Source organism: Sardina pilchardus, chromosome 7 (assembly GCF_963854185.1).
Source record: "Sardina pilchardus chromosome 7, fSarPil1.1, whole genome shotgun sequence".
In the NCBI taxonomy this organism is placed as follows: domain Eukaryota; kingdom Metazoa; phylum Chordata; class Actinopteri; order Clupeiformes; family Clupeidae; genus Sardina; species Sardina pilchardus.
This window is the reverse complement of record NC_085000.1, coordinates 28,744,226-28,771,783: the sequence shown is the minus strand read 5'-3', so window position 1 is coordinate 28,771,783 and position 27,558 is coordinate 28,744,226. Positions and strand designations below refer to the sequence as shown.

The 27,558-nt window shown below is 46.7% G+C and overlaps 2 protein-coding genes across 2 annotated transcripts in view; both read right to left on the bottom strand.

Annotated features, from left to right (window-relative positions):
* Window positions 1–40: 40 nt before the first annotated feature.
* Window positions 41–16,272, bottom strand: wnt5a (wingless-type MMTV integration site family, member 5a). The gene is made up of 5 exons (XM_062541677.1): window positions 15,328–16,272; window positions 11,297–11,436; window positions 9,128–9,375; window positions 4,427–4,719; window positions 41–2,667 (listed from the first exon to the last, which is right to left on the bottom strand). The coding sequence occupies exons 2-5, from the start codon at window positions 11,419–11,421 to the stop codon at window positions 2,209–2,211; spliced, it is 1,125 nt and encodes a 374-aa protein (XP_062397661.1). The 5' UTR covers window positions 11,422–11,436; window positions 15,328–16,272; the 3' UTR covers window positions 41–2,208.
* A 4,975-nt stretch (window positions 16,273–21,247) lies between these two features.
* The window catches only part of LOC134087871 (ERC protein 2), a 283,328-nt gene continuing 277,017 nt past the window's right edge, over window positions 21,248–27,558 (bottom strand). Inside the window, exon 18 of the mRNA XM_062541676.1 lies at window positions 21,248–25,377. The gene's annotated coding sequence lies outside the window, so the exon portion shown is untranslated. The remainder of the gene's footprint in view (window positions 25,378–27,558) is intronic.

Sequence of the window (27,558 nt, the reverse complement as noted above, 5' to 3'; positions counted from 1 at the left end):
TGTACAAAACATAGAAAAAAGTCAAATTCATTACCTGGGATTCAGTAAAATATACACACATATTTATTTATTTTTTTAATAAAAAGCTTCTAAGCTCTGGACATTTATTAGCAGAGTGAATTCCACTGCAATGCAAGATGAGAAGGACCATAACAGCCAGTTTCCTCTGTCACTGTCAAAAGATGAACAATGTTGAGCTTTTTGTTAATTTTATTACGGTGTAAAATGTATTGAAGCATTAGAGCACAATGTCTGAGTTAAAAACAAAAAATAAAAATAAAATAATAAAAACAGCTATAAGAAAATAACTTCTTCCAAGCCTCAATAAAAATCATAAAGGATAATAAATATACAGGTTGGATTGATAATGAGTAGTAGCATTGATGATAAAAAAGAGAGAGAGTACGGTGTGGCATGAGGAACAATCTGAAAAGGCAAAATGGAACAGTACTTCAAAAAGGCTTGGCTGCCATGGTGACTTGACCCCCTCCTCCCCCTTACAAAAAAGTGAGATGTCACACAAGTGACCCCACATGTGAACTTTCAAGAAAAAAAATGACAGGACTGTGGTAAAAAAAAGAAAATTCTGTGAGGAAAGCTTAAGTCCGTGTGAACGAATGTGATCTCCAAAATGCAATGGTGGAATTCCCTTTAACAAGACACCAGAAAGGACACCAGAGTGAACTGCATAGAAAGTGGCCCTCTAGCTGACTGCAATCACAAAAAAAAAAAAAAAACTACGGGAGGAGTTAGGGTAGCTATTAACAGAGGAAAATAAGCTGAGAAATAAATATGGTACATACAATTTAATGATTGCATGGTTAGACGAAGTATATACAGAACATGGGATACTTCACCCTCAAAAACCAAGATACTGCCCATATATATTTAAAACCATTTTAACTATGATCTTATATGTTCCACGGATATCTGAGATAATATGGAGATTAGAGTAAAATATGCTATATTATGATCAACTTGAAAAAGGTCTACTGGACGGGTGGAATCTTGTCTTTGAAAGTGCATAATGTACTTAAAAATCTGAAAAAAAGTTATTTTTTTCCTCCGGTGGGCATTTTCTGATAGTTTATATTAAAAAATCTAAATGCATTTGGAATCAGCCATTTGCATACAATCTATGAGAGTATAAAATTGTCCTCAAAGGAACACCAGCTAAAAGAGGGGATGGTCTGAGGTGAAGTGAGAGGTTTTACAGTATTTCAAAAAGAATGTGTGCACGTTCTTTTTTTTCTGTGAAAAGCAAAAAAAAGGCTTCATCTACTGTCCAGTGTAGTTACGTTACTGATACATACCATTTGCAGTGATAGTGAGGACAAATAAACAGCTTGCTGTTGCTGAACAGACCAATCCTGACTCTTTTAACTGTTTAGGGCAGCAGAGAGAGCTGAAGGCACTGACCGCCGGTGGCATGATAGTCCAAGGAAGCACCGGGGTTTTAGGAAATGGAGTGTATGGGGGGGGGGGGGTCAGCTCCTAGTGTCCGCCACGGAGCGGTCAGGGGAGGCTGCAGGAAACTGGCTGGGCACCAGGACCATCTATCCCATCTACTGCCGAGCACCACGGGACAAGACGGCTTTATACAACACGCTGCAGGCCAGGCTCTCATTACACGGCAAGATGGAGCCCTCGGGCTGCTGTACTGTATGGGGCTACGGAGAGGCACATTTAAAAACAAGCCTGGTCAATTCTATATATGCACTACTGTGTTGGTTAACTCCACTTTGGAAAGCCAGAAGAGAACAAAAAAAAAAAAACTCTTAGAAAATAAATATTCAATGATTCTCCCAGGTTTTTTTGGAAGACACTTTAGAATTTTTTGTACCTATTACTTAGAAGGAAAAAAACAAACAAACTGTCAGTCTTTTTGAAAATGGTATAATTGTTTAAATCTATAAATATAATTTATATAGTTTATTTTTTTATCTCCGCTATGTGTTTTTTTTTGTCATTTCCTCCTCTCTTCCCCATTCCACACGCTCTCTTTTCTTCTTCTTTTTCTTCTTCTCTGTCCATCTTTCCCCATTGTCTCACACGTTTTCTCTCACACACGCTCTCTTAATCTCGCTCGCTCATGCGTGTGTTAGTGTGTGTGTGTGTGTGTACGTGTATGTGTGTGTATCTATGTGTATGTACATGTACTGTGTGTATGTGTGTGTGTGTGTGTGTGTGTGTGTGTTACTGTGTGTGTTATTTGCAGACGAACTGGTCCACGGTTCGGGAGCAGCGCTTGCACTTGACGTAGCAGCACCAGTGGAACTTGCAGTGGCAGCGCTCCACCAGGGTGGCCTTGAACTGGTCGTAGCCGCGGCCGCAGCACATGAGCGCGCAGCCGTCCATGCCCTCGGACGTCTTGTTGCACAGCCGGCCCTGCGTGCCCAGGGAGCCGGTGGTCTTGTTGACCACGCAGTAGTCCGGGCTGGGGTCGATGTAGACCAGGTCCTGGGCGGTGGGCGGGTTGAACTTGTTGTGCACCTGGACCAGCTTGCCGCGCGCGTTGAGCTTCATGGAGGCGCCGCTGTCGTACTTCTCCTTCAGCAGGTCGCCCACCTTGCGGAAGTCGGCCAGCTGGAGCCAGCAGGTCTTCAGGCTGCACGAGCCCGACACGCCGTGGCACTTGCACGAGACGTGCGCCAGGTCCGACACCGCCTGCGAGGGCCGGAGAGAAGAGAGAGAAAGAGAGGAAGAGAGAGAGAGAACGAGAGAAAGAGAGAGAAAGGAAGAGAGAAAGAGAGAGAGAGAGAAAGAGAGGAAGAGAGAAAGAGAGGAAGAGAGGAAGAGAGGAAGAGAGAGAGATTCCGGTCAAAAAGGGGACCCCTGAGTGCAGAATACAACATTCACAGCACGACCGACCGCAAGAGGAGCACAAAACGGCGCAACACACATCGCAAAAAAACAAATCACCTGGCTCCATGGCTCATAAACATGTCCAACATCTTGAAAGACTGACATGTGCTTGTATCGAGATGCACATTAACATATAGTCTCAAAAACAGTTTTCATAAAGTATGCTGAAGCCAAGCTAGAGAGCGCCGGTCTGCCAAAGCAATTTGCATCTGCATGGGAGATCTCCTGCAATGTAGGGCATGTGTGGGAGAACTTGTAAGAGCGGTAAAGGTCCACGCAGAGCAAGGGGAGGGGATCTGCACATACACATGGAAAAAAGACAAGTGTTTGGCTGCCTTCACATTTCCTTTGAGGTAGGTTCAATCATATGGGTAACTCCCGAGAAGAAAAGACAGAGAAAGAGAAAGAGAGAGAGAAAGAGAGAGAGAGAGGGAGAGAGAGAGAGAGAGGGAGAGAGAGAGGGAGAGAGAGAGAGACATCACGATTGGATCTAGCAGAAAACCTTCACAATCCTGGAGATCAAAGCGCGCTCTTCAAAAAGGAGGGCGAGACAGAGCTGTTAACCAGATGAGAGGCGATATGATGAAGATCAGACTGGCCTATATTCCCCCTTCTCTATCCCTCTCTCTCTCTCTCTCTTTCTCTCTCTCTCTCTTTTCTTCTGTGTGTCGATAACATCTCAAAGAAGGCTACGTGTCAAGCCGTCATGCCGTCGTTTACTGGCCTGTCAGACACACTGAACTCCTGAGCTATTCCACAGCTATGACTGCATACCCACCGGAACATTCTCTACAAATGAAAAAAAAAAGGAGTTCTGCTCCTCTGATGTCGTCCACTTCAGAGACCGTTGGCTGAGCAATGCATGCATACATATTTTTTGGCATGGCTCGCCGCTGTAGCTAATACACAGCGTCTGTTTATAACGAGGCTGTTTCCTGATAAAGAGCAGCAACAAGAGGCACTGGGGGCTGGCTACAGAACACACACACACACACACACACACACACACACACACACACACACACACACAAAAACGCCATGGAATACATTAAGCACTGGGCCGCACCAGCCCAGTTAGGCAGGCAGAGATGCTCAGCATCGACAGCTAAATGAATTTGATGAATTAGAAACATGCATTGGACACAGCGCGTTACAGGCCCCCGAGCCGTTTCCCATGAATAATGAAGCCTTGTCCTGAACCAAATGTCATTTCAAAATAAGTCTCTTTTGAAAGGATAATTTAGTCCAGAGCTTAATCCCTCGTCCGCGGCACTGCTCCCCCGGGAACACCTTAATCACACTTGGCTTTTTGATACTGGAGATCTCTGTCTGGTGAAACTGAATGGTGTAATTCAATATCGAGATAATTCCTAAAAGAACCCAGGACAGTTTAAGAGTGATTGTGTGAGCGTGTGTGTGTAAATTTCTGTGTAATTGCCAGCTCTCTATTTCAGAGAATTTATCTCACGTTAATAGAGAGTACATTTCAGCAACATCTCGTCTCCAAAGACGATGGATTAAAAAAAGAAAAAAAAAAAAAAGAAAGAGTGTGTGGACGCACCCGTCGTCCGGCCTCGTTGTTGTGGAGGTTCATCATGAGCCGGGCGCTCTCGATGGAGCCCTTGGAGTAGGTCTTCTCCCGCTCGCGCGCGTCCACAAACTCCTTGGAGAAGCGGTAGCCGTACATGAGGTTGTCGCCGCAGCCGCCCCACAGCCAGTCGCGCGGCAGGTCCTTGGGCCGGGCGGCGCGGCTGCAACCGCAGCTGGACAGCTCGCCCTCCCGGCAGGCGCGGCTCACGGCGTTGACCACGCCCGCCGCGCTGATGGCGTACGTGAACGCCGTCTCCCGGCTACCTGTGAGAACAAACAAACAAACAAACACACAGAGAGAGAGAGAGAGAGAGAGAGAGAGAAGTCAAACAAATCAGCCAGGGGAGGTGGGGAGGGGATACAGATGCACACACTGGCCGCGCGTCAGGGGGCCTTCAGACTCAATCAGCTTCAGCCAGCTCCGATGGAAACCTCGAGCAGCAGCACAGAGGAACCGTACGACTGTGAGCAGTATGGGGTGGGGTTTGTGGTGTGTGTGTGTGTGTGTGTGGGGGGGGGGGGGGTGGATGTAGTGATTTACTGGGTAATGTTTAGGCTGAGTCATAAAGGACTCAGAGTTGAACTACAGTGGGCCCACTGAGTATGGGCAAGAACAAGAGGGGGGAAGAGAGGGGGAAAAGAGAGAGAAAGGGAGAGAAAGAGAGAAAGCGGGAGAGCGAGTGAGCACCTTGGCAGTGCTCGCTGCTCCTACAGATGTGTGCTCGGTTACCTTCTTGCTGTGCTGACCTGAACTCTAGGAATACAACAGCAAGCCAAGTCTAACAGAGCACCATGCGCTGGCCCATGAGGGATGGACGCCACGGAGAGACAATCCACGTCTCCAGCGCCGGGTCAGGCCCACTGCTCGTAAATCCAGCGGGCCACTGGCCATAATGCACCACAGTATGCTATTGCTAACCCACAGCACCTGGTGGGCCTCCACTGGACCCCAGCCACCCTGACTCCTCCTGCCCTGAGGGCACCAGTTACAGTAGGTTTGCACTAGCTGGCAGTATGCCCCCTGGTGGTGGAGGCTTGTATCTGCAACCGTGGTTCTTTTTCTCAATGCTGTTTTTTCTTTTCCCCCGTTTGCACAGTGAACGGTTCTGAGAAGCTGATGAATGCAATAAAAATAGAGCGCTTCTATTCTTGTCACTGCAGAAAAAGGTCAATAGTCTCCACTGTAAAAAAAAACCCCAACACGCTAGTCCACTCTACACTCGGCCCACACTAGTCCGACAGATAGTGTGGAGGAGTCCAGGCGAAACGGAGGAAAAATATGGAGCGTGTGTGTGTGTGTGTGTGTGTGTGTGTGTGTGTGGGGGGGGGGGGTTGGAAGCAGCGGAGAGACATTAGTCCAGTCAGCAGGCAACAAAGGTCAACACAGCCAAAGAGGGGAACAAAATAAACAGACTGAAAACCTGTCTCTCAAATTTAGTACGCCGCTCCCTGGAAACCAAACTCCAGATGAAAATACCAGAATAAGGGAGTACGCCTGAATGAGCGAGAGAGAGCGAGAGTGAGAGCTAGAGAGTGAGGGAGTAAATGTACAGTAAGAGAGGGAGAGGGAAAGAGAGCAAGAGAGAGAGAGAGTGAGTGCGAGAGAGAGAGAGGGAGAGAGAGGGAGAGAGAGCGAAAGAGAGCGCGAGTGAGTGAATGAATCTTATCCAGATGGGAAGGGTTTTTTCGACGGGGAAGGCTCAGCCAGGGGGAAAGAGAAAAAGGTTATTACTTTCTTTTACTGTTTGGGATTCGTCGGAGGAGACAGGCCTAATAGCGAAGCTGTCGACAGACAGGCTGTCCTCAGCCTGAGCTGACGCTGCCTCCTCTTCCCCCCTGACCCACATCTCATACCCCCCCCCCGCCCCCCATCAGCTCCACCCCCAGACCCCCTCCAGGGAGCCAAAGCATCCTCCCCGCAGCAGGGCCTGCCAACCTGGGCATGCGTGCGCCAGGTCCCCCGGCCTCTTCCCTGGATATCGCCCATCCATCACTCGGACAAGTGGAGATGGACGAGTCCTACACGATTAAGGCGAATAGTTTCTTGGCACTGCCGAGACCGACACGAGAGGGGTTTTTTTTTCTGTTTTCTTTTTTGGTAAGATGCATTTGCAAGGTAGTCATGTTGATGTGTCAAGCGAAGGGGCCAACACATGGGACACCCAACATCTCCAGGAGCAAGGAAAGTGAGTGAAGAAAACTAGCCCCCACATCCACACCTAGCCTGCACGGAGACGGCTCGGCCTTTTTAAATACAGTTGAGTATATGCCCCAAGAGGAATTTGCAAATGTAAACACGCTCGTTTCTTAAAGGGAAAGCGGGCAGATTTCTGCGTTGGCCATGGCACAGGAACCCTCCGCGAAGAGTGGATCCCTTTAAGCAGAGGGCTGTGTACATTAGCAACATCATGGGCAGTGGCAGGACTAGCCAGAATTTCCAGGCTCACTTTGACAGGCCTGCATTTGGCTAGGCCACAGCCTCATCTCTAATTCATTAGCTTTTGAGCATATGTTTAGGACTTAGGACTCACAGAAAAACACTCACAAACAAACACACACAAGCACAATATTATAGAAGCCATCCGCTCATCATTTTCTCAATATGCATTTGTCTACTCAGGTCTACTAAGCACAAAAAAAGAAAAACGGCGAAAGTTGTCAATGTCACATTTGTAGAAATATGTGCGTAGGGCGAAGGGTGAGGTTTGTGCTCAAGACTATACTCAACGTCTACAAGCTTTTACTACCACTTAACCAAACCCCCCTGAACGAAGGAAAAAAGCCTGCAGTGAAAATGCTACGGCTATTTACAGGAGCTGAAGAGCACAGGACTCCAGACTTCGAAAACAGCCATAAATGCCACCACTAAGCCACCTTTACAAGAGCCAATCTGGTAGCATTAAACATTTTGACAGAGCCCATAGAAAATACATTACCGCACCAGCAATAACCAGCTTCTCCTAACCACCAATAAAAACGCGGCGCTATAAGGTACGGTAAGGTACCTTGCCGACTCGAGTGGCGCTGGCCATATGGCGATACGCCGGCCACAGAGGAGGCACACTCGGCCTCCGCAACCCTGGGAAAGCGGCGCGCGCTGCCCTGCCCATGGCCGGACGAGTGTGCTGGATGTGCTTGCATTAACTTTAAATACAGGGCAGGCATAAATTTGGGGGAAACACAATTACTCACCATTCTCGGTGTCAGGCACGAGCCATTTCGAGGGAGCCCGCACTTGATTTATTCGCAAGACCTCACCATAAAACTATTTCTTAACCACAGCTGCTAAAAATGAGCAGTTCCATGTGCGGCCCTATGCATTAAGCGAAAGGGGGGGAAGGCCAAGGATTGACTCGGGCCCTGCTCTTCGCCGGAGACGAGGCCCGAGAACGAAGTGCCTGCCTGGGCTTTGGGACGCCGCGCGGCCCGGGGAGCCGTACGAGCATCCACAAGTCACACACACACACCCACACACACACACACACAACCGTACAAGCATCAACAAATCAAACACACACACTCAAAGACACACACACACACACACACACACACAACCGTACAAGCATCAACAAATCAAACACACACACTCAAAGACACACAAACACTCAAAGACACACACACACACACTCAAAGTCACACACACACACACTTAAAGACACACACACACACACACACACACACACACACACACACACGTAACACACCGTGGAGAGACTGAGCAGGGACATTTGTTGGCCGCGGCCCGCGCGGCAATTTTCTCCCATTAATCTCCCTTTAAATCCAGCTGACCACAGTCGGGGCTGATCCCAGTACAGCCCTCGCGACACGTCAGAGCCAAAACCTCAGGTCCTCTAAGCAGCAGCGAGGGGATGATGCGGGTCAAGAGGACCAAAGCGGCTGCTTGGGCTCGCTCCGCTCCGCTCGCTGGCGGGAGCCAAAGATGGTATTGTACGGTATCTGCATTCCGAGCCGCGCTCGAAAACCCAAGAGAAACAGGAGAAATTGGCAAGGGGACGCCTCTAACGAGGGGAGAGATCCGAGCGGAGCGGAGCGGGTCGAACGCGCCCCGGCACCGTGCTCGTAATCCGCCCCACTGAGAAGGAGGCAGGCTGAGGAATACGAGTGGGGTGCTCTGGCACTCAACAGATAGGACTAATGACCAATAAGTAGATATGAGTACTCAACTCAACATGTGGTTGCATTTTAGAGCGGCAAGGGAGGGGGGGGAAAAAAGAGCCCTCAGAAGAGAGAGAGAGAGAGAGAGAGAGAGAGAGAGAGAGAGAGAGAGAGAGAGAGAGAGAGAGAGAGAGAGCTAAAAAGAGCTGTACAGCCCATAATATAAACATGAAAGAGACAGATTTGGCCGGCACCATCTTAAAGCAGCCGAAGGTGCTAATTGAATATGAAAACCTTTGTCAGACCTCTTTCAAAGAGTCAGACAGCTAATCTGTGAGCTGTATAAAGGTGCTGGTCAGTATTCGGTTGAGTCAGTCACTTGGAGTGTGTGTGTGTGTGTGTGTGTGTGTGTGTGTGTGTGTGTGTGTCTGTGAGAGTCTGAGTGTGCTTGTGTGTGTGTGTGTGTGTGTGTGTGTGTCTGTCTGTGAGAGTCTGAGTGTGTGTGTGTGTGTGTGTGTGTGATACACACATGGCTGACCGCTGCTGGGACGCTTACCTATCTGCATGACGCGGCCGAAGACGGACGAGTTGTCCACGGTGCTGCAGTTCCAGCGGCGGTGGCGGAACTGGAACTGGCACTCGCGGATGCCCGTCTTGGCGCCCTCGCCGATGTACTGCATGTGGTCCTGGTAGAGCTGGCACAGCTTCTTCTGGCCCTTGGACAGGCCGGCCAGCTGACTGCAGAGAGGCTGCGCGCTGATGATGTAAGCCTCGGGGATCAGCAGCGGATTCATGGCCAGGGACCTGCGTGAGGGGAAACAGCCCCACATAGGCGTGCGCACACACACACACACACACACACACACACACACACACACACACACACACACACACAGCAGCTCAATTAGTCCCCTACGAAATCTGATCCACTGTGGAAATTACTGGAGGGGTGTGTGTGTGGGGGGGGGGGGGGGGGGGGGCAGTGTTGGAGATAGGAGAAGGGGTGAGAGGTTGTGTGTGCGTGTGTGTGTGTGTGTGTGTGTGTATGTGGGGGGGCAGGGGGGGGGGGGGGGGGGAGAGGGGGTGCACAAACACACTCCCTGCCGCTCTCCTCTCTGACACAGTAAATCATTAGCACCTGCGGACTGGTCTGAGCAGTATGTGTATGTGCGTATATGTGTATGTGTGTGTGTGTGTGTGTGTGTGTGTCTACAGTATGTGTGTGTGTGTGTGTGCATATAGAGGGGACACCGAGAGGCTCGGACACGCTGGATTGTAAGCCGAGACCCCCGGCCAGCCTGGAGGGGCAGCCCAGGCGAGTGGCGTCCGCTCCCTGGCCCTCTCTCTGGTGGCTCAATAGGCCTCTTATCTGCGGCTCTGTGGCTGTGTGCGCGGCCCGGCGTGTAAGGAATATCCGCGGGTGACACTAAGGGGATTTCACTAATGCCATTATTGCCTTAATTGGAGGTGACTTAATGCAGCTCCGAGACTCCGAGCATTTACAAGTGAGGAAAGCAAGGGGGGGATCAGGGATCAGGTAGACGCGACGTAAAAGCGTAGGTGAACAAAGCCAACTCTTAAAAACACAATTTCAAAAACAAAACTCGCGCACACACACACACTCACACACACACAGAAAAGAAGAGACTGCAATCACTTGCTGTTTTTTGCTGTCCCCTAGAGAACGGTTGTACGTTTATTAGGAATTAAGTGCTAGAGTTGCATGCAATTGCATGTTGGATGCAATTACATTAATTTTTCCTTTGGTAAAATTACAGCTCGGGATCTGAACGCGCACTGTTCCAACCCCAAAAAGCAATGGAGCTGATATCAGTGGAGCGAAACAAACCCAGCAATCAGTAAAAACATCTTTTTCCCTTTAACAAGTACATTTGGGGCTGTCTGATACTTGGCCTGACACACTCCTATTTTGTCTTTTCTATTAATGGAAAGAGGAAAGGATCCGCGAGTGCACAAACACATACAGGCATGAAAAAAAAGGAAACACACACACACACACACACACACACGCTCACGCACACACTCCTACGCAGTTCGTGCCTGCACATATTTGGAAATGCTCATGAAAACCACAGCATTCTATGTTTTATATAATATTCATCATTTTGGTTTGGCAATGTGGGGCAAAAGAAAATACAGAGGGGGGAAAAAGTGGATGTGAGAGAGCGCCTGTGCTAAAGTCAGCATGTTGCATTATTCCTGCATGATTTCATGTGTGGGATACAAGCACACACACACACGCACACACACACGGGGGCAAAGGCCAGACTATATGGTGGATAGACCATCAGCAAAAGTGGGAATGGTATGGAAAAAAGGGCGCGGACATGGAGAGAGACAAAGAGAGAGAGAGAGAGAGAGAGATAAAAAGGGACAGTGAGAGAGAGAGAGAGAGAGAGAGAGAGAGCAAAGATGAAGGATAGGAGTTGGTCTAGTTCCTTATCCACACTGTCTGGCATTGGCACAACCATCTGTACCACTATAGTGTACCTTATGCACCGATTCCCTCTACCTCTCTCTTTCACTCTCACACACAAACACACACACACACACACACATCATATATGAATGCAGCCCCTGAGTCGGCGGTCTAATTTGGGAGCGGGAAGAGCCTGAGAGAGGGAGAGAGAGAAAGTGTGTGTGTGTGTGCGTGTGTGTGAGTGAGTGAGTGAGTGAGTGAGTGTGCGATTGTGTGTGTACGCACCACCAGGAGCTGGCCTCCACCACCACCTGCATGAAGAAGGCCAGGAAGGTGATGGCCACCACGCCGTGCCTCGCGTCCATGGAGCCCGTCAGCGCCGAGCACGCCACGCCGTGCCGCCGGAACATTCTGGAAGAGCAGCTCTGGAGGGGAGCAGGAGCAGGGGAGATCGGGTGAGCACATGGTTCTCTTTCTCACACACACACACACACACACACACACACACACACACACACACACACACACACACACACACACACACTCTCTCTCTCACACACACACACACACACACACACAAATACACAAAAGAACAAACATCTGACCCAGGCCACTAGCACCTAATCACAATCATAAAAATGACCCGGTGTGTGTGCGCAAGTGACAACGCACATGAAATATGGACTGCATGCGCAACAGACTGCACCCAAATATATATATACAGTGCATACACCCAAACAGAGAGCGTTGAAGGATGGAGGGAGAGAGAGAGACAAAGACTGTGTGTGTGTGTGTGTGTGTGTGTGTGTGTGTGTCTATGTGTTCGTGTAAAGTATAATTTGTGTACTTGCATGCACATGTGCTTGCACAGTTCGAGCCTGGGGCCATCGCTGCTTGCAAAGCAGTCATTTGGCAGCAGACTTCAGTGTGAATCACATAGAACTGATAGACGTGCAGCCCAGGAGAATAGAACAGCCTTCAAGACCAACCAACACACAGCATTCCTGCTGGACAGTTCACTTTATTCAATGATAAGAACATTCCTTGCTGAATAAGAAAATGAACTGGGGGCATAGGCCTGGCCCTTGGCCCCATTTACCTCAATCTCATTCAATTAGCTTCACAGTGGTTGTTGGAATAAGAGCTCCATTGCAACCAAGGGGATTTTCAAATGAAAATTAAATCACTTGTGTATCATTTGTATTAGTAAACTGCCCTTGTCTACCTTCACATCTTATTAAGCTTTAACTCAACATTTCTCCATTTCTCTCTCTATTAAGATATCCCTTTGCAACAGCCAAGGATAACTTTATATTCCTATTTACAAAGGAAATAGCTCTCCTCTCAAAGCATGTGTGGATAAAGAAGTTCAAGCAAAGCATGCATCTTCCAAATGCCTATTAAAAATCCATAACAAAAACTATTTCCCGCACGAACATCACGAAAGTAGGCTAATGTTTACGCCAAAGTTGCACAAACTGTGATTATTGCCGGAGAGGATTGTGTGTATACAAGCAACAATGTATAGCAAACAGAAGGACTATTACTGCTATATTTAGACAACACGTCAGTTTGTTCGTTTTCTAACTGATTCCTCTTGAGCAATGATCGCGCAGACGTGAAAGAGGCCCTCACAACGCGTCAGTCTGTTTCCCTGGTCTCAAGAGCGGCCGCTCCATTTCTCTAGGTCCGTCTAAGCACTGAAGCCGTGCAGAAGCCCATTACAAGACCTGCTATTTTACAAGAACTCATGAGAATTTCTCTCTACTTTACTGTATCGGGCACAAACAGGTATAATCCAGACTGATGATTATTAGGACTAAACGCTCACGTTTCTGCAACCTTTCCACTTACCATGTTGCACTATTAAATAACAATACTGCGATTAGAAGCACAACAGCAAAGGTAACAAACAGTATTTAATTATACACAGACATTTCATTCAAAGCAACAAAAACACACACAGGTTATTATAATTATTATTATTATTATTATGCCTGACCACATAAAGTTGTTCTACCCCAAATGCCTGATTTGTAGAATAAAAATAAGTCATAAAAAATAACTGAGCCTGCAATATTTATTTTCAAAATATTTGATTCATTTGAACTCAAGTAGGCTACCTCTCGCTGTCAAAATGAATCTATGATATTTTAGGAGGTGCGTCCGCGTCATGAACACCCAGAGAGCCGCAAGCAAATGGATAAATACACAATTGTTGACTTATTAAAAAAAATGACTATAAATATAATTACATGGTAAACCTGTATGCTATTTGCCGTTTAATTAAATATTGTGTTAAACAATTGGCGAAAGTCATTTTAAATGGGCCTACATTTTCAACAGAATTTAGCGTCATTTTAAAATCACGTTATGCTGCGCAAAGCCATGAAACATTTCGTTTTTAATTGATATTTCATTGCAAATAGCATAACATTGGTTGAGAAAAAGGTAACAAATTAGTGGTTAAACAATTCTCCATTAGAGCGCCTGAGTTGTGCTTGTGACTGCCAACTCTCCAATTTGCATCTATTCCTGATTCTGGAGAGAAAAGATTTGCAGTAATTTGTCATGGTTTACATTTTCCAGAGTTTCGTACGAAAGAGAAACCGGGCCTCCCTAATAATCATTAAATTCTCCGCCAACTTCTGCATCACACGGGAACATGTGTTTTTATTTTAGACGTTTTAATCCCGCTGATAGGATCTTTAGAATTCCCCGCACTATTGCTGTTCGTTTATGTGAAAAGGAGGGAATACTGTATCGCAGCGGGTATAAACACACTTAAATAAATCATCGTACATGAGAGCCCAAGTACTATCAGGTGGGCCAGACGTAGCCTATGACTAAATATCTTGGCCTAACATTCTTGTTGTGAAAAGCCAGCGATATAGGACACATCCACGCTCAGTATGGGGCAGTTGAAATATGGAAATATCTCAGTATAAAGTAACTTAAAGATATAGGGTGCATCACGTACTTTCTCGTTGAAAGTAAATTGCTAGAGCCTAGTAGAGGTGTAGACTAACTCCGAGTAGGAGACCTAAAACAGGACAGATCATAACTGTTAACCTGTCATAACACCAACCAAGGCGATAAAACAGATCATTGAGTTCGGCATTGCCCATAACTCCCAGCGAGAGAGAGAGAGAGAGAGAGAGAGAGAGAGGAGTGCATGGCAGGTTTGCAGACAGGCCCTAGTCATGCCGAGGTCGACTTTTCAGGTGCACGTCGACGAAAGAGCAACGGGAAAGAAAGGTTAACACTTGCTTATAATCCTCCAGTGCCAGAATCATTCAAGTAGGCTATATCACTTGCAAGGAATTTCGACATATTTAGGTTAAATGTGAGAGAGGACTAAACATTGCAAGAATACCACGGGCTAGACAACTATTGTACATATTGTTTAGCCTACGCATAAGGTTTAACATAATGTTAACAGTATGCTGAAGGACATTCAAAAAAACTCAATTCGATTTTTCTCCGGGTTTCCATGATTTGCCCCAAGAAATGACGGACCCCAGTCAAATCCCATAAAATCTAAATTTGACTTTTCTGCGAGTTGACCTGAAGAAGCTGTGCAAGTAAAAAAAAAAAGTACATTTACACAAATTTCAGAACCAGAATTACAAATACCATAGGCTACCTTTTCATTTCACAATTATCTTTCCCAAAAGGAAAAAAAACATGAAACAAGATGACTCATACTACATTCTCCAAAGTACATATTTCATGCTGTTTAAAACTGAATTATTATACTTTTCCATTTACAATGCATGCAATAAATCCAAAATAGTTTGTGAAAAACCTTTTACTCGGTCACGAATTCCGATGTATGAGCTTCACGTCAAAAACAGTGTTCAATGTCAGTGAGACGGTGACCCTATTCCTCGACGTCTGAGAGCACACATGAATACTCATTGTTCTAAAAGTGTTCCGATGGTGAAACCTCGAACGACAATCCACCAGAGGGAGCCAACCCCAACAAAGTTGGCAAAATAGGGGACGACTACATATACGGGTTCGTGAGCCTGGGGAACACCAACAAATCACTGCATTTTAAAGAATTCCTACACAATTCCGTGTGCGTTTGTTCTCCAAAGATGCAGAATGGCTCTTGGCGTAAAAACACCTCCCCACACATTAGTGCGTATTTTACTAGAAGACATAATACGGATCCAGAGGTTTAAAGTTACACTCAGTAACCTCAAAAGGTCTCACTTTAACAGTTGGATGCACGAAATTGTAAATAAAGACGTCATTATCCCTTCAAAGAAATAAAAGGATGAACAATCTTGCAGGGCAGAGGAACTTACCAGGACAAATCTGTGCTTCTGGAGGGCAGTAATCCACTCTTTTCACGCTATCAAACGATAAATTCCAGTGCAGAGGCAAAAGTTAAAGATTTCCAAATGACTATTCTCCCCAAAAAATGCAATCCAGGGCACACTGAAGTGTGGAGAATAGGAAAGTGCCCGTTTCTTAAGAGGTAGAGGTTACCAGCCGTCTGTCGTCGTTTTGCCTTTCTTGGTGTGGGTAAGCTGACATGAGACGGACTGAGCAGGGTGTACGAAGGGGGAGGCTATTTACAATGTCCAAAAGCAATCGAAATAATTAGTGGCTCTCACAAACCGTGGGCGTGATGTTGCGGAAACGCTTAATGACAAATAAAATACTCACAAGTGACTAAAAGTTTAGTTGGCTAATGCTTCAGCACTCAGCTTTTACCGATGCTATTCAAATGTTTTGTCTGTTCTCCAAACTTGCCACACAGTGGACGATTTCCCCGATTTTTGATGCAAAGCTGAATGTAACGAAACCAGTGATGGTTGAAGATGTATATCCAAGTGGTCGGGACTCTGAAATCAGAATGCTCTCTACCTGCTGAAACATCCATACGGGTATCTTCGCTCCAAACATGAAGCAGCTATTCCACCCTCCATGCTGAGCAGGACGTCAAGCTCTCCGTAGATCTCACAGCTTCTTGGGAGATTGTTTGAGGAAGTTTTTGATATCTTGAAGCCAAAGACACCTTTCCAATATCCACGTCAGAAAATCGAGAAAAAAAGTGCCAAATGACAGCTACGATCTCCCCAAAAACCTAGTGCAATGGCATTACGTCCAGCTCTAGTGCAGAGGAAAGTTGGTGGTCGATGGCAAAGATAGAAAAGTGCAATATCGGAGATACCCCTTAACACCGGCTAAATGATGTGTTCCGCACCTCAGAGCTTCAGACGACTTCAGCTTTATCACCTGCCCTCTTGCCTTCCTCTCGCAACTAGCAGATCCTGCCACTGATGCGCGCCGGAAAAACCTACCCGCTGGCGCATGCGCTAAAGGGGTCATTTTTTTCCCCTTTCAAAACTTGCTACAAACTTCCCAGAGTATTAACAGACGAGAGAAGTTGGAATCCACATATCACAGACTTTCAAGTGAAACTGACGTTAGGCTTTTCGAAACGGAGACAGAAAGGAAACAACAGCACAGGTTAGCGTTTTGGTGTACCAGCGTGTGTGACCAAATCAACTTTGAATGTGCCATTTACATTCCATATTTTTTCTGTCTTGCATAGTTCAACAGTAGGGCGTGCATGTGCGCGTCCCTGCTTTGTTGGTGTAAATGTGAAAACAAAATGAAGCGGTTCATTTTTTTATTTTGTGGTTTTCATAGAATTCACAGCCGAGTTGCCTTTGTGTCGGCAAACTGGCAATCAGACATTAGTACGATGCTATAATTGCATTTAACTAAGGCTCTGATGTAGTACGGTCCCAACATTCCGTGCATGGAACACCACAAGGAGAAGCTGACTTTGCAATGCATTGCAAGTTTAGCACATTTCAGTGACTTCACAGACTGAATTGTCTTTCTTTGATGAGCCGCAATTACTGTGTCAAAGGTCTGCAGAGCCGCTGAGTCTCTGCGACTGGAGAATTAGGCGAAATTGTAAAAATGGGCGGAACGGCCTATAACAAAACAAGCCTCTCTATTACCTAAAATAAACTCATAAAGTACCTGGGGCTATTGCGCCATCCGTGCCAAACCTGAGTTTTGATTTTCGAGTGCGCAGTATCAAATTACACCTCACTTAAACCCGAAGAACGTGGGCCAGACAGTTTGCTTATGGAGACCAATCTTCCAATTCACATATATGTGTGTTTAAGCATTATAACAATTTCTATAACTAGAATTATATTGCTGAACACGCCGGACAACATGTATTGAAAAGATGTTGAACCAAGATGGAGAGAAGATAGCAGGTTCAGCTTTCCCCTTATTGCTCGCAAGATAAACCTTGTTTTGATTTTGACAATGTTGCCTGTAAAACCACTTTTTACTTGTTTACAGGGAGCTGTAATTATCCAACTTTGTTGAAAATGAGACGGTATAATTTTGACGAATATGTAAAAAATCTTTGGATGAGCAATTTATTGAACCAAAAATAAATGAAAATGCCTCAAAAACCCTTTTAAAATGTTGAGGTTGATTTTGGTTGTGGCTATAGTGCTTCAATGTTCAGATAAAATTACACTTCAAATTTTAATTAAAGACAACAGTGAAATGAGATTCATCACACAAATCCATGATGACTTTTATTCAGTTATTTCGTTTCCCCATGAGTGATTCCCATGTCAACTTCTAATACTAACAAATCATTTCCTTCACCCACGACTTGTTGGACACAAGGCATGTTTTTGGAATAATAAACTCTCAAAATGGTGTACATGTCATGTAGTCAGTGCAGTTCAGTCTACCTGTAAAAGTTTTTAAAGACACACACCACACCACACAGGATTTGCCCGTGCCTGCTCAAGGTTACTATCTACAGAGAGAGAGAGAGAGTTTTTGTCTGAGAGCAGCCTTGACTTAGTCTTGGACATAAATCTACTTGAGTACATTGCACTGATTGCACAGCACTCTGGATCAATTTAGAGGATAACTACCTGATATTACCTGAAGACTCTGAGGCCACCTGGATGTGGCCCAGACCCACACATACACACACACAACCCCAGCACAGAATAGCTCTGATTGTGCATGAGAGGAGCCTGGAGGAGTTCCACTGGGTACCCCTCTGAGCCCAACAACCCCCCCCCCCCCCCCCCCCCCCCTCCAACTCCTCTTTTGTTTCAGATTCCTTCAAAATGGGACACTGTCATCTTCCCCATAGAGCCCAAGCCAAGCTTTACAGAGGCCGCTGAGAGTGCAAGCAAAGATGCAGCCCTGGAAACGTGAGGAGCCCATATAGTTTGACGGAGAGCCGCTTTTCTTTTTTTATCGGACTAAGAGGAGAGATGTTGTGATAGCATCCTGTCTCTTCCATCCCCTGAAGACATGCCCGGGCCACTCGCATCCCTTGTCATGTGCGTACACACACACACACACACACACACACACACACACACACACACACACACACACACACATACACACATACACACCGCCTTAGGGAACAACCTCCCCCAGGGATGCGTCAAGAAAAATGGGGGTTTGTTTGGACACTGTATTAAATTTGAGTGCTTAGTGCTCAGTGACCTATGAACTCAGGCACTTTACTCTGGAGGGCTCGACTTTGAGGTGGTTGTCGACTGGCAGCCGAGGGTTGTCTCTTTGCGGTTAGCGGAGTGTGTTTTTTGCGAGCCGGCGAGGTTTTGCTGTAAAGCTCCTTGAGAATCCTGGCTCCTTGTGGTTTGTTATGATGCGAGAGATGGCTATGATTGCTCTTGCTGAATTCTTGTCTTTGTTTCAGGATGTGTGTATCCCCTCATGTGTGTGTGTGTGTGTGTGTGTGGGTGTGTGTTTGGGTGTGTGTGTGTGTGTAACAGATGCCACTGGATCAGATTCTGAGGAGATTGCCATTGTGTTGCATGGGGGAAGAGAGGAGCAGTTGTCTTGAGGCGTTAGGTGAAAGAAAAGCCCTGAAGGGTTATCAGTCACGTCAGTGAGTGATAGAGCCGTGGAGACTGAAAAAGCGGGAAGAGAGGTATAGATCAAGATGAAGTGATGCAGAAGAACGTAAACAACAGAGGGCCAAACAGAGTCCATGTTATATAATCTCTCTCTCTCTCTCTCTCTCTCTCTCTCTCTCTCGGTGCAGTGCTGTACAGCAAGGTGTTCACCTAATGAAGCTGTGTCACTTTTCAGCATTCGTTCCACTCATGTGTGTTCATGCTCTCCTCTACTTTTGAATGTTCTTGATCACATTTTCCTTCCTTTTCTACTGCTGAGTTCTAAATGTAAGTGTATGCGATGGCACATTTACCTGTCTGTGTGCATGCAGTCCAAATGCTTGAATTATTGGACCTTGAATTATCCATTGGGGATCAATAAAGTATCTATCTATCTATCTATCCATCTATCTATCTATCTATCTATCTATCTATCTATCTATCTATCTATCTATCTATCTATCTATCTATCAATCTATCTAAATGAAGTCCATTTACCTAATTATGTTCATTTGTAGATCAGACGATAAATTGATGGGGTGTCACTAATACTTGAGCAATGTCATGTCATATTCAGCCTTTATTTATTTGTATATAGATAATATTCAGTGTGCGAGTGTGTGTGTGTGTGTGTGTGTGTAGGGGGGGGGGGTCATGTTTTCATGTGTTTCCACTGAGTGGCTGAAGTGTGACTAACCATGGTGGATCTGCGGCTACTTAAGCCAGACTAGTGGCATAACTGGACAGTGATCTCATCTCTCTCTAACCACCCCTCTAACCACTGACCTCCCAGACCACATCCTAATCACAACCACACCACCCGCCCCCCTCCACCCAACCCCACCACCGTAAAGAGGAATCCCCCATTATAACTCCTAAACCATAACCCCCACCCCACACACACACATTCACATCACCACATCTTAATTATAACCATACAACCTCCGCCTTAAAACACACACACACACACACACACACACACACACACAAATACATACACATACATTCAGATACACTTCCAGAAACAGTAAGAGTGAATTTGATTCAAGGACATTCTTAGTCTCTCAATAGCAGTCGATTGCTGTAAGACACTCACTCAGTCACAGCTTCATCACCATATTCAGCACTCTCCCTGACTAACAATCCCCGTCCTGTGCAGCCCCATTCCAGAGTGACCACAGCAGAGTTCCTTTTTTTTAACGACGGCTCCGCCAAACTCCCTCCACCAATCACAGCCGAGTGCCCCCGAACTCTCTCCCCGTTGTCACTCCGCCACAACACTGGCTTTTCCAGAAGGCCGCGTCCTAATAGCTCATGTTCCGTCAAGCTGTCAGGCAGTAAAACGTGGTGTTCCCACTTTTGACTGATCTGTTTGTCCCCAATCAGTGGTATCTCCAAAATTCCTCAGCACTGATGATGGCTGCATTTCGGAGCAATTCATGAAATTCCTGGGATGCATTTTCTGATGTGAATGGCTGGCTCGTCCCACCCATACGGTTCAAAGAATCGCCCGTCCTTACAGGGCTGTACTGTATATGTGCGCGGCAGTGATTCTTCTATTTATTTCTCTCTTGCAGTTAGCTGCACACTAATTGAATGAAATATCGCGAATAGGACATGAATGAGCTGCTGATGGGAATAAGACATGACGCACGTCACGTTTATAGCATCCCTGGGAAAACCGCCCTGCCATTGGTGCCCTCTAATCGAAGGCAAAACGATGTATCATTCTCGTCACCACCCCTCATCTCATTCAACACAGATGGAGCCGAGATCAACCCCCCCCCCCCCCCCACCCCCACCCTCCTCCACTCTCCCTTCAGTTTACCTCGGCAACGTAGCAGCCTGCGAGAGCTGGTAACACCCCCACCAGGAGCCATCGGCTCTCCACAATCTAAGCACATCAAACCACTAGTCTTCCCCCCCTGTCCCCCACCGATACTCCACCCCCTCCCCACGCTCAGCCCACTCTCCTGCGGGTGCAAAGCTGGGCAACATCTGGGTGAGTTTATGAGGGACAGAGAGGGGAGCTGGAACCGTTTCAACAAGAGAGAAAAAGCGTGCAAGAGAGATATTGTGTGTGTGTGTGTGTGTGAGAGAGAGAGAGAGAGAGAAGGAGAGAACATATGTTGTTCTTTTATATCATGTATCAATCACTTAAAGGTGGGCAATTTCAAAGAGACGGCGATGCCCTCGTATTGGAAATGTGATAATGACCATTGTCCTTTATGCAGCACGGATTCCAAACCTGCTCTTCTCCATGATAGACGCACAGCAAGACACGGTGAAATAAAGAAAAGCAAACCTTTATTGAATGAGCAGAAACAAGCAGAATGCTTCAGAGAGAGAGAGAGAGAGAGAGAGAGAGAGAGAGAAAAGTCTTCAAGACCAATGTTTAAGATTGTTGCAGATCTGTCACAAACATCTCCATGACTTAGCAGAGGACAGTGACACATGCCCACAGTCCAGGACAGGGACAGGGGCAAGTCCCATCTATACTGTATATCATAAATAGTAAGAGCCTGAACATGCCACACACACACACACACACACACACACACACACACACACACAATATTTAATATGTACACATACAGCCCACACACACACAATGCTACCCTTGCCGAGACTTATCACCTTAATATTTTACTTTATACCATATTCTATGAATTATATATTTATTTCCTCAATAAAGAAATACGAAAAAGAAAGTGCTGCACCCGCTAGATTCATGGGGATATCAACCTACAACCATTATGTGTACCAAGTGCAACAACTTCATAGTATTTCCTGATGATTTCCTGTGAAATGAGACACATGCTAACTGAATACTTTTTTCAAAATGTTGAACATAATATACTAATTTAGTACATGTACCTTACTGCAAAAAACATGAGATGATTATTCTTAAAACATATTTTTTTTGCAGGGACATAAATTGTTTTAGCAACAGATTTAAAATAGGGTGAAATGTCAACTAAGTGTTCTACTTTTGCATTGGCCAAATGTCTTATTCTTTTTTATTATTATTGCACATTCACATACACATACAAGGCATTAGCGAAATGAAAAGACATGGTTTCAATGACCACAGTTCATGTAAACATGCCAAGCAAGCTCAGCTCAGGACATTTAAGAGAAGCTATCTTTATTTTAATATTTTTCCGATGAAAATTAAGGAAGTCATTGTCTGGTATAAAATATATCCTTTAAAATAAATAATTTGGTCCTAAACTATTTTTTTCTGTACAGATACATGTATAAGATGAGAAGTCTAGGCAACACCAGCTTTACTTTATACACACACACACACACACACACACACACACACACACACACACACACACACACTACACTACAATTTAAAATAATGTATTTGATCAAAGGACTGGATCCTGTATACTCTGGACTTGGGTTCTTGAATGGAATAATAGTGTTAAGACTATTATTCAAACCGTGCTTGCATTCTACCTTCCTGTTTACTATGAAGCTTTACCATAAGCCTGAGAAACCCTTAAGTATGCGATAGAGGTCCATACACACACACACACACACACACACACACACACACACACACACAATTCAATTGAATAATTAAACAAGAAAATGGTGAAAAATATATATAAACAGAGCAATCCAATCAATAGAAACATTTGCATTGTTTGACATATAGAAAACACTATGGATAAAAAGAAGAGCATTGGGTATATGGCAGAGGACTCTTACAAAAGTACAAATTTTACAGTCAAATGAAAAAGAAAGAGAGAGAGAGAGAGAGATAAAAGACAGATGTATTCATTCACAGTGCAAACACACACAGCAAGTCCTGCACACAGAACAAGAGAGCATTCCTGAAGGAGGTTTTCTTTTTCAATACACAACTCGAAGAACCTTTAAATAAGGGTAAACAAGACCTTTTTAGTTTCTCAGGAAGCGTTCTGAGGAAAACACACTTCTTAATCATTCACATCACATCTTGTAACATCAATCTCAATGTTTTCAGTAAACATTCATTTGGCACAAAACTAGAACAAGAGCTCTTTTTTTTATCAGTTCACAAGAAAACTCGTACTTCAAGTACCGGAAAGCAGAACATCACTTCCTGTGTGTGGAAGGTCAGAGGTCAACACAAGTCAATGCTAGTGGTGCGATCCTCATTACGGTCCATACACTACAATCTTGACCATGGAAGCTAATAAACATGCGTTCTTTCCCCAAGTTTGTTTATTCTTAGTTTTTGACCCAGGGGGAGTTAGAAAGATACCACAAAAATCAACCACACAAGGAATATCTGTGATACAATTGAAAAACAGAGATGATTTCTGCCATATGTGGCAACTTCTCTTCAGTAGATATAATCTGCTCAACCAGACTTGTCTGGACTTCCGAAAAGTTGCAGGGAAAGGTAAAAGTCTTGCTATTGGTGCAGGAAAAAAAGGAACATAAACGCAGGAAACGCAGAAACTTTTGGAACTATTCTTACAGGTTCCATTTATACAATTGAGTATTACCACACACAAACACACACAAACACACACACACACACACACACACACCTCCATGGGCCACTTCTGCCAGAGGCACTGCTGGAGAGGAATATTCTGGGGAACGCCTGGGACCCTTCTGCCATCTCCAGTTGATAGCCACTCCACCAGACCGCCGTTGCAATGTCCATGACATTACGCTGCGTCAGTGTCCAAACGTCTCGGCAGACAAGCTGCCCTGTCCCCGGTGATGGCAGCGAGACGAACAAACTCCCCGGGCTCCCGTGGACGAGGCATTCCCACGGGGTCAGAACAGCAAGACACTTCCTGTTCCGAGCGTCTGCTTCTGTCTGGCATCCTGGACGTTTAAAAAAAAAAAAAAAAAAAGGCTTCGCCGACGTCTGAGACGCAGCCGCCAGACATGATCAGAGCACTTGACATGTGAGCGCAGTGTCCTTGAAAATAAATAAATCTATAAATAAATAAATAAATAATCGCATAAATAATAAATACATGAAGCCAGAGTCGCAGCCTGTATGCATGTTCTGTTGCACTCACTGACCAGTAAGCAAAGGGGAGATCTCCTCTGGATACACAGGATAACAAACACAGATGTTGTTCCAGATGAAGCTTGAAGGATAGGAGAGCAGAACTACCTGTTCCTGCCGTGTTCTTGCCATGACATTCCTCCATGCTCCTTGGGAGACGCACGTGCGCGCGCGCGTGTGTGTGTGTGTGTGTGTGTGTGTGTGTCGGAGTGGGGCATATATATAAATCTGGAAGAGGGGGAGAGCAGGTGAAGAGTGGACAGAGGCTAATGTACAGGTGAGTCACACACACACACACACACACACACACGCACACACACACGCACACACACACATACACCCTCTTGTGACCTGCTGTGTGGATGGACGCTTCACGGGTTTCCATAAACGCCAGGTAGGAAACTTGAGCCCTGACCTCGTGTCGCCCCCTCTCAAAAAATCAACTTTGGAGCTTGTCCGGGTCCCAGAAACGCAGCGATGCGATTGTCAAACATTTTGGACGGGGTAGCGTTCTGCCATGGTAACTTAGGAAGGGGAGGGAAATTCATCTTCTCCAAGAAGGGCGAAAAAAAGAGAGAGAAAAAGACAGGAAGAGAGAGAGAGGAAAAAACAGATACATCTCCATACGTTTGTGCGGTTAGCAAAACAGGAAGTTCCAAATAACAGGCTTTAAGGTTGGAGAGTGAGCGAAAGGGTGGCTGTCAATAGTGTTTTTCCTCTTCAGCATTGGCTTTTGTGTGTGTGTGTGTGTGTGTGTATGTATGTGACATGTTTGACAGAGTCTGTGGGCTCACTTTTAAGGCAGACCAGCTTACTGCACGAGCACCCTGCCTTGGGCATTTGAGGCTGGAGAACCCTCTCCTCCCCCTTCCTCCTCCTCCTCCTCCTCCTCCTTTCCTTTCCCGTAATGTCTTTAACATTTATAAACATGTTCACAACACATTTATGACTTCGCCATGGCACAGAGTTGGTGAAAAAGAAAAAGGCCTGGGATTCGCTCTCTGAAGCCAGCCAGCCTGCCTGGGCATCCATGCTGAACAGATCAGCCCTGGGTTGGGCTGGGGCTGGGCTGGGCTGGGCTGGGTTGGCCTAGTCTGGTCTGGTCATGGTTGGTGAGTGATGGGTGGCTTGCTTTTTACAGGTCCTCCTTGGGTTTGTCTGAGGTTAGAGCCTGGCCCACTGCGGTCAGGCCGCTTGTGGTTATTCATGCCAGCTTGAGGAGAGTGTGTGAGTAGGTGTGTGTGTGTGTGTGTGTGTGTGTGTGTGTGTGTGTGTGTGTGTGTGTGTGTGTGTGTGTGTGTAAGTGAGTGTGAGTGAGAGAGGAGGTACCAGGGAGGAGGAGGAGATATGCTGCAGGATGGTTGGCAACGTGGAGGTCCAGTTGTGCTCTGTGAATACACAAACACACACACACACACACACACACACACACAGGGAGAGAGAGAGAGAGAGAGAGAAAGGTTAGTAAACATAAAACTAAACTTTGTCAGCATGCACAAAGTTTGCTCCTCAGACTACGACATATAATGCGGCGTAAGGGCGGCATCCAGACATTGACACACGCCAGACATGGCACCTTCAACCACAACAAACACACCAGAAACAACACGGCTTACAACCCAATCTCTCAAATAACCACCACAACACACGCCAAATCGACCCCCAAAAACAACAGCACCCCAACAGCCATACCCACAACACACGTGGGTCCGCGCCAGGTAACACCCTGTAGACCACAACCCACATTCCACCACACACACACACACACACACACACACACACACACACACACAAACACACACACCAGCCCCCTTCCATCCAGCGCCTTCACCCAGCGGCGGCCCCCACAAACACACCCAGCCCGCTCCGTCAGCCTCTCTGCAAGGCCCTTATCCCCTCATCTCACTGCCCAGCCCCCATCGCCACCCTCCATAACTCACCACAAACCAGCCCCCCACCACCCCACACCCCTCTCTCTCTCTCTCTCTCTCTCTCTCCTTCTCCCCCTCTCTCTTTCTCTCTCTCCCCCTCTCCTCTCTCTCTCCCCCTCTCTGTCTGTCTCTCTCTCCCTCTCTCTCCCTCCCTCTCTCTCTCTCTCTCTCCCTCTCTCTCCCCCTCTCTCCCTCTCTCTCGGCCCCAGTGCCCCTCATTAGCTGAGGGCTGCAGGAAACCCCATGCCTGCCCCCCGACTCCAGCTCTCTGGCTCTGCCCCTGGCCCGGGCTCTGCCTGTGTGCTGTGCTCTGGTTATGGCTCTGGGATCTGGGCTCTGGCACCGTTAGTGGGCTGGTTGTGTGTGTGTGTGTGTGTGTGTGTGTGTGTGTGTGTACACAGTGCTCCTCAGTGGCGGCAGTAAAAGCGCTGCAGCCCGAGCGGCTGCTCAGTAACAGCAGTAAAAGCCGTGCCGGCGTCTGACACGCCGCGACGCGGGCCAGCGAGCGCCAGGGACCGGGTGCCGCCCCGACCATGTGCGCCCCAAATGTGTGTGTGTGTGTGTGTGTGTGTGTGTGTGTGTGTGTGCGTGCGTGCGTCTGTGGGGTTGGGGGGCTGTGGGCTGGAACCGGGGATAGAGAGAGAGAGAGAGAGAGAGAGAGAGACTGGCATGGACACTTCCTAGGAGAGAGGGAGGGACAGAGTGATGGAGGTAGAGAAAGGGGGAGGGAGGTGGAAGGAACAGAGAGGGAGAGACGACCTTTGACCTTCCTTTAGACACTAACAGTCCGAGGGTCCGGCCTCCGCTGACCCCTAGAGCTTGCGGCACCTGCGACGGCACTGGGATAATTAGCCAGATCCGGCTGTAGAGGTGTGTGTGTGTGTGTGCGTTTGAGAGTGTATGTGTGAGGGTGCGACTGTCGGGACTCCAGCTGTGACACAGAATTAAGTTCTGAGAGTCTCAGCAGGCGGCGGAATTCCACCGGCCAAAAAAAAAGTGCAGCCAAACATGCAGACCCATCATCCTGCACATTAACCCACACTAACTTTGGCTTCCCTTCCTCCCCCTCCCTCTCTCTCTCTCTCTCTGCATTCCCTTCATCTCTTCCTCCCCATTGCCTTCATTTTTATGCCTCCCCTCGTTCTTCTCATCTCAATCTACCGTCCCGTCCCTCTCTCACACACACACACACACACACACACACACACACACACACACTACAAACACATCTTCTCTCTGCTCTGCCGTACACATCAAAAGGACTGCTGGCGTTTGACATGTTTAACCGATTTCCCTTGAACAATGCGATTGGGTTACGGTTGCTGCCCAACGATGCTCGTGTCGTTTGAAAGTTATATTAGCCCCCCCCCACCCTAACCCCACCCCCCCTCCTTCTCTGCTCTCTTGTCCCCTCCTTCACCAAGTGCCGCTGGAGAGGACAATGCGAAAAGGCTGAGTAATCGGACACTAGGCGCCAGGTTTATTCAAGGTTCCTGCATGTGACCCCGCCAAGATATTTCAGCAGCATCTCTCTCTCTCTCTCTGTCTCTCTCTCTCTCTCTCTCTCTCTCTGTCTCTCTCTCTCGCTCGCTCTCTCTGTCTCTCTCTCTTTCTCTCCTATTCGCTAAGGCGACACTG

Excerpts from the sequence above, each read along its gene's own strand:
- wnt5a (XM_062541677.1), bottom strand. The coding sequence starts at position 11,421 with ATGTTCCGGCGGCACGGCGTGGCGTGCTCGGCGCTGACGGGCTCCATG. Across the intron at positions 4,720-9,127 it reads CGGCCGCGTCATGCAGATAG|GTAGCCGGGAGACGGCGTTC; the intron begins GTAAGCGTCCCA and ends TTGTTCTCACAG. Across the intron at positions 2,668-4,426 it reads ACAACGAGGCCGGACGACGG|GCGGTGTCGGACCTGGCGCA; the intron begins GTGCGTCCACAC and ends CGGCCCTCGCAG.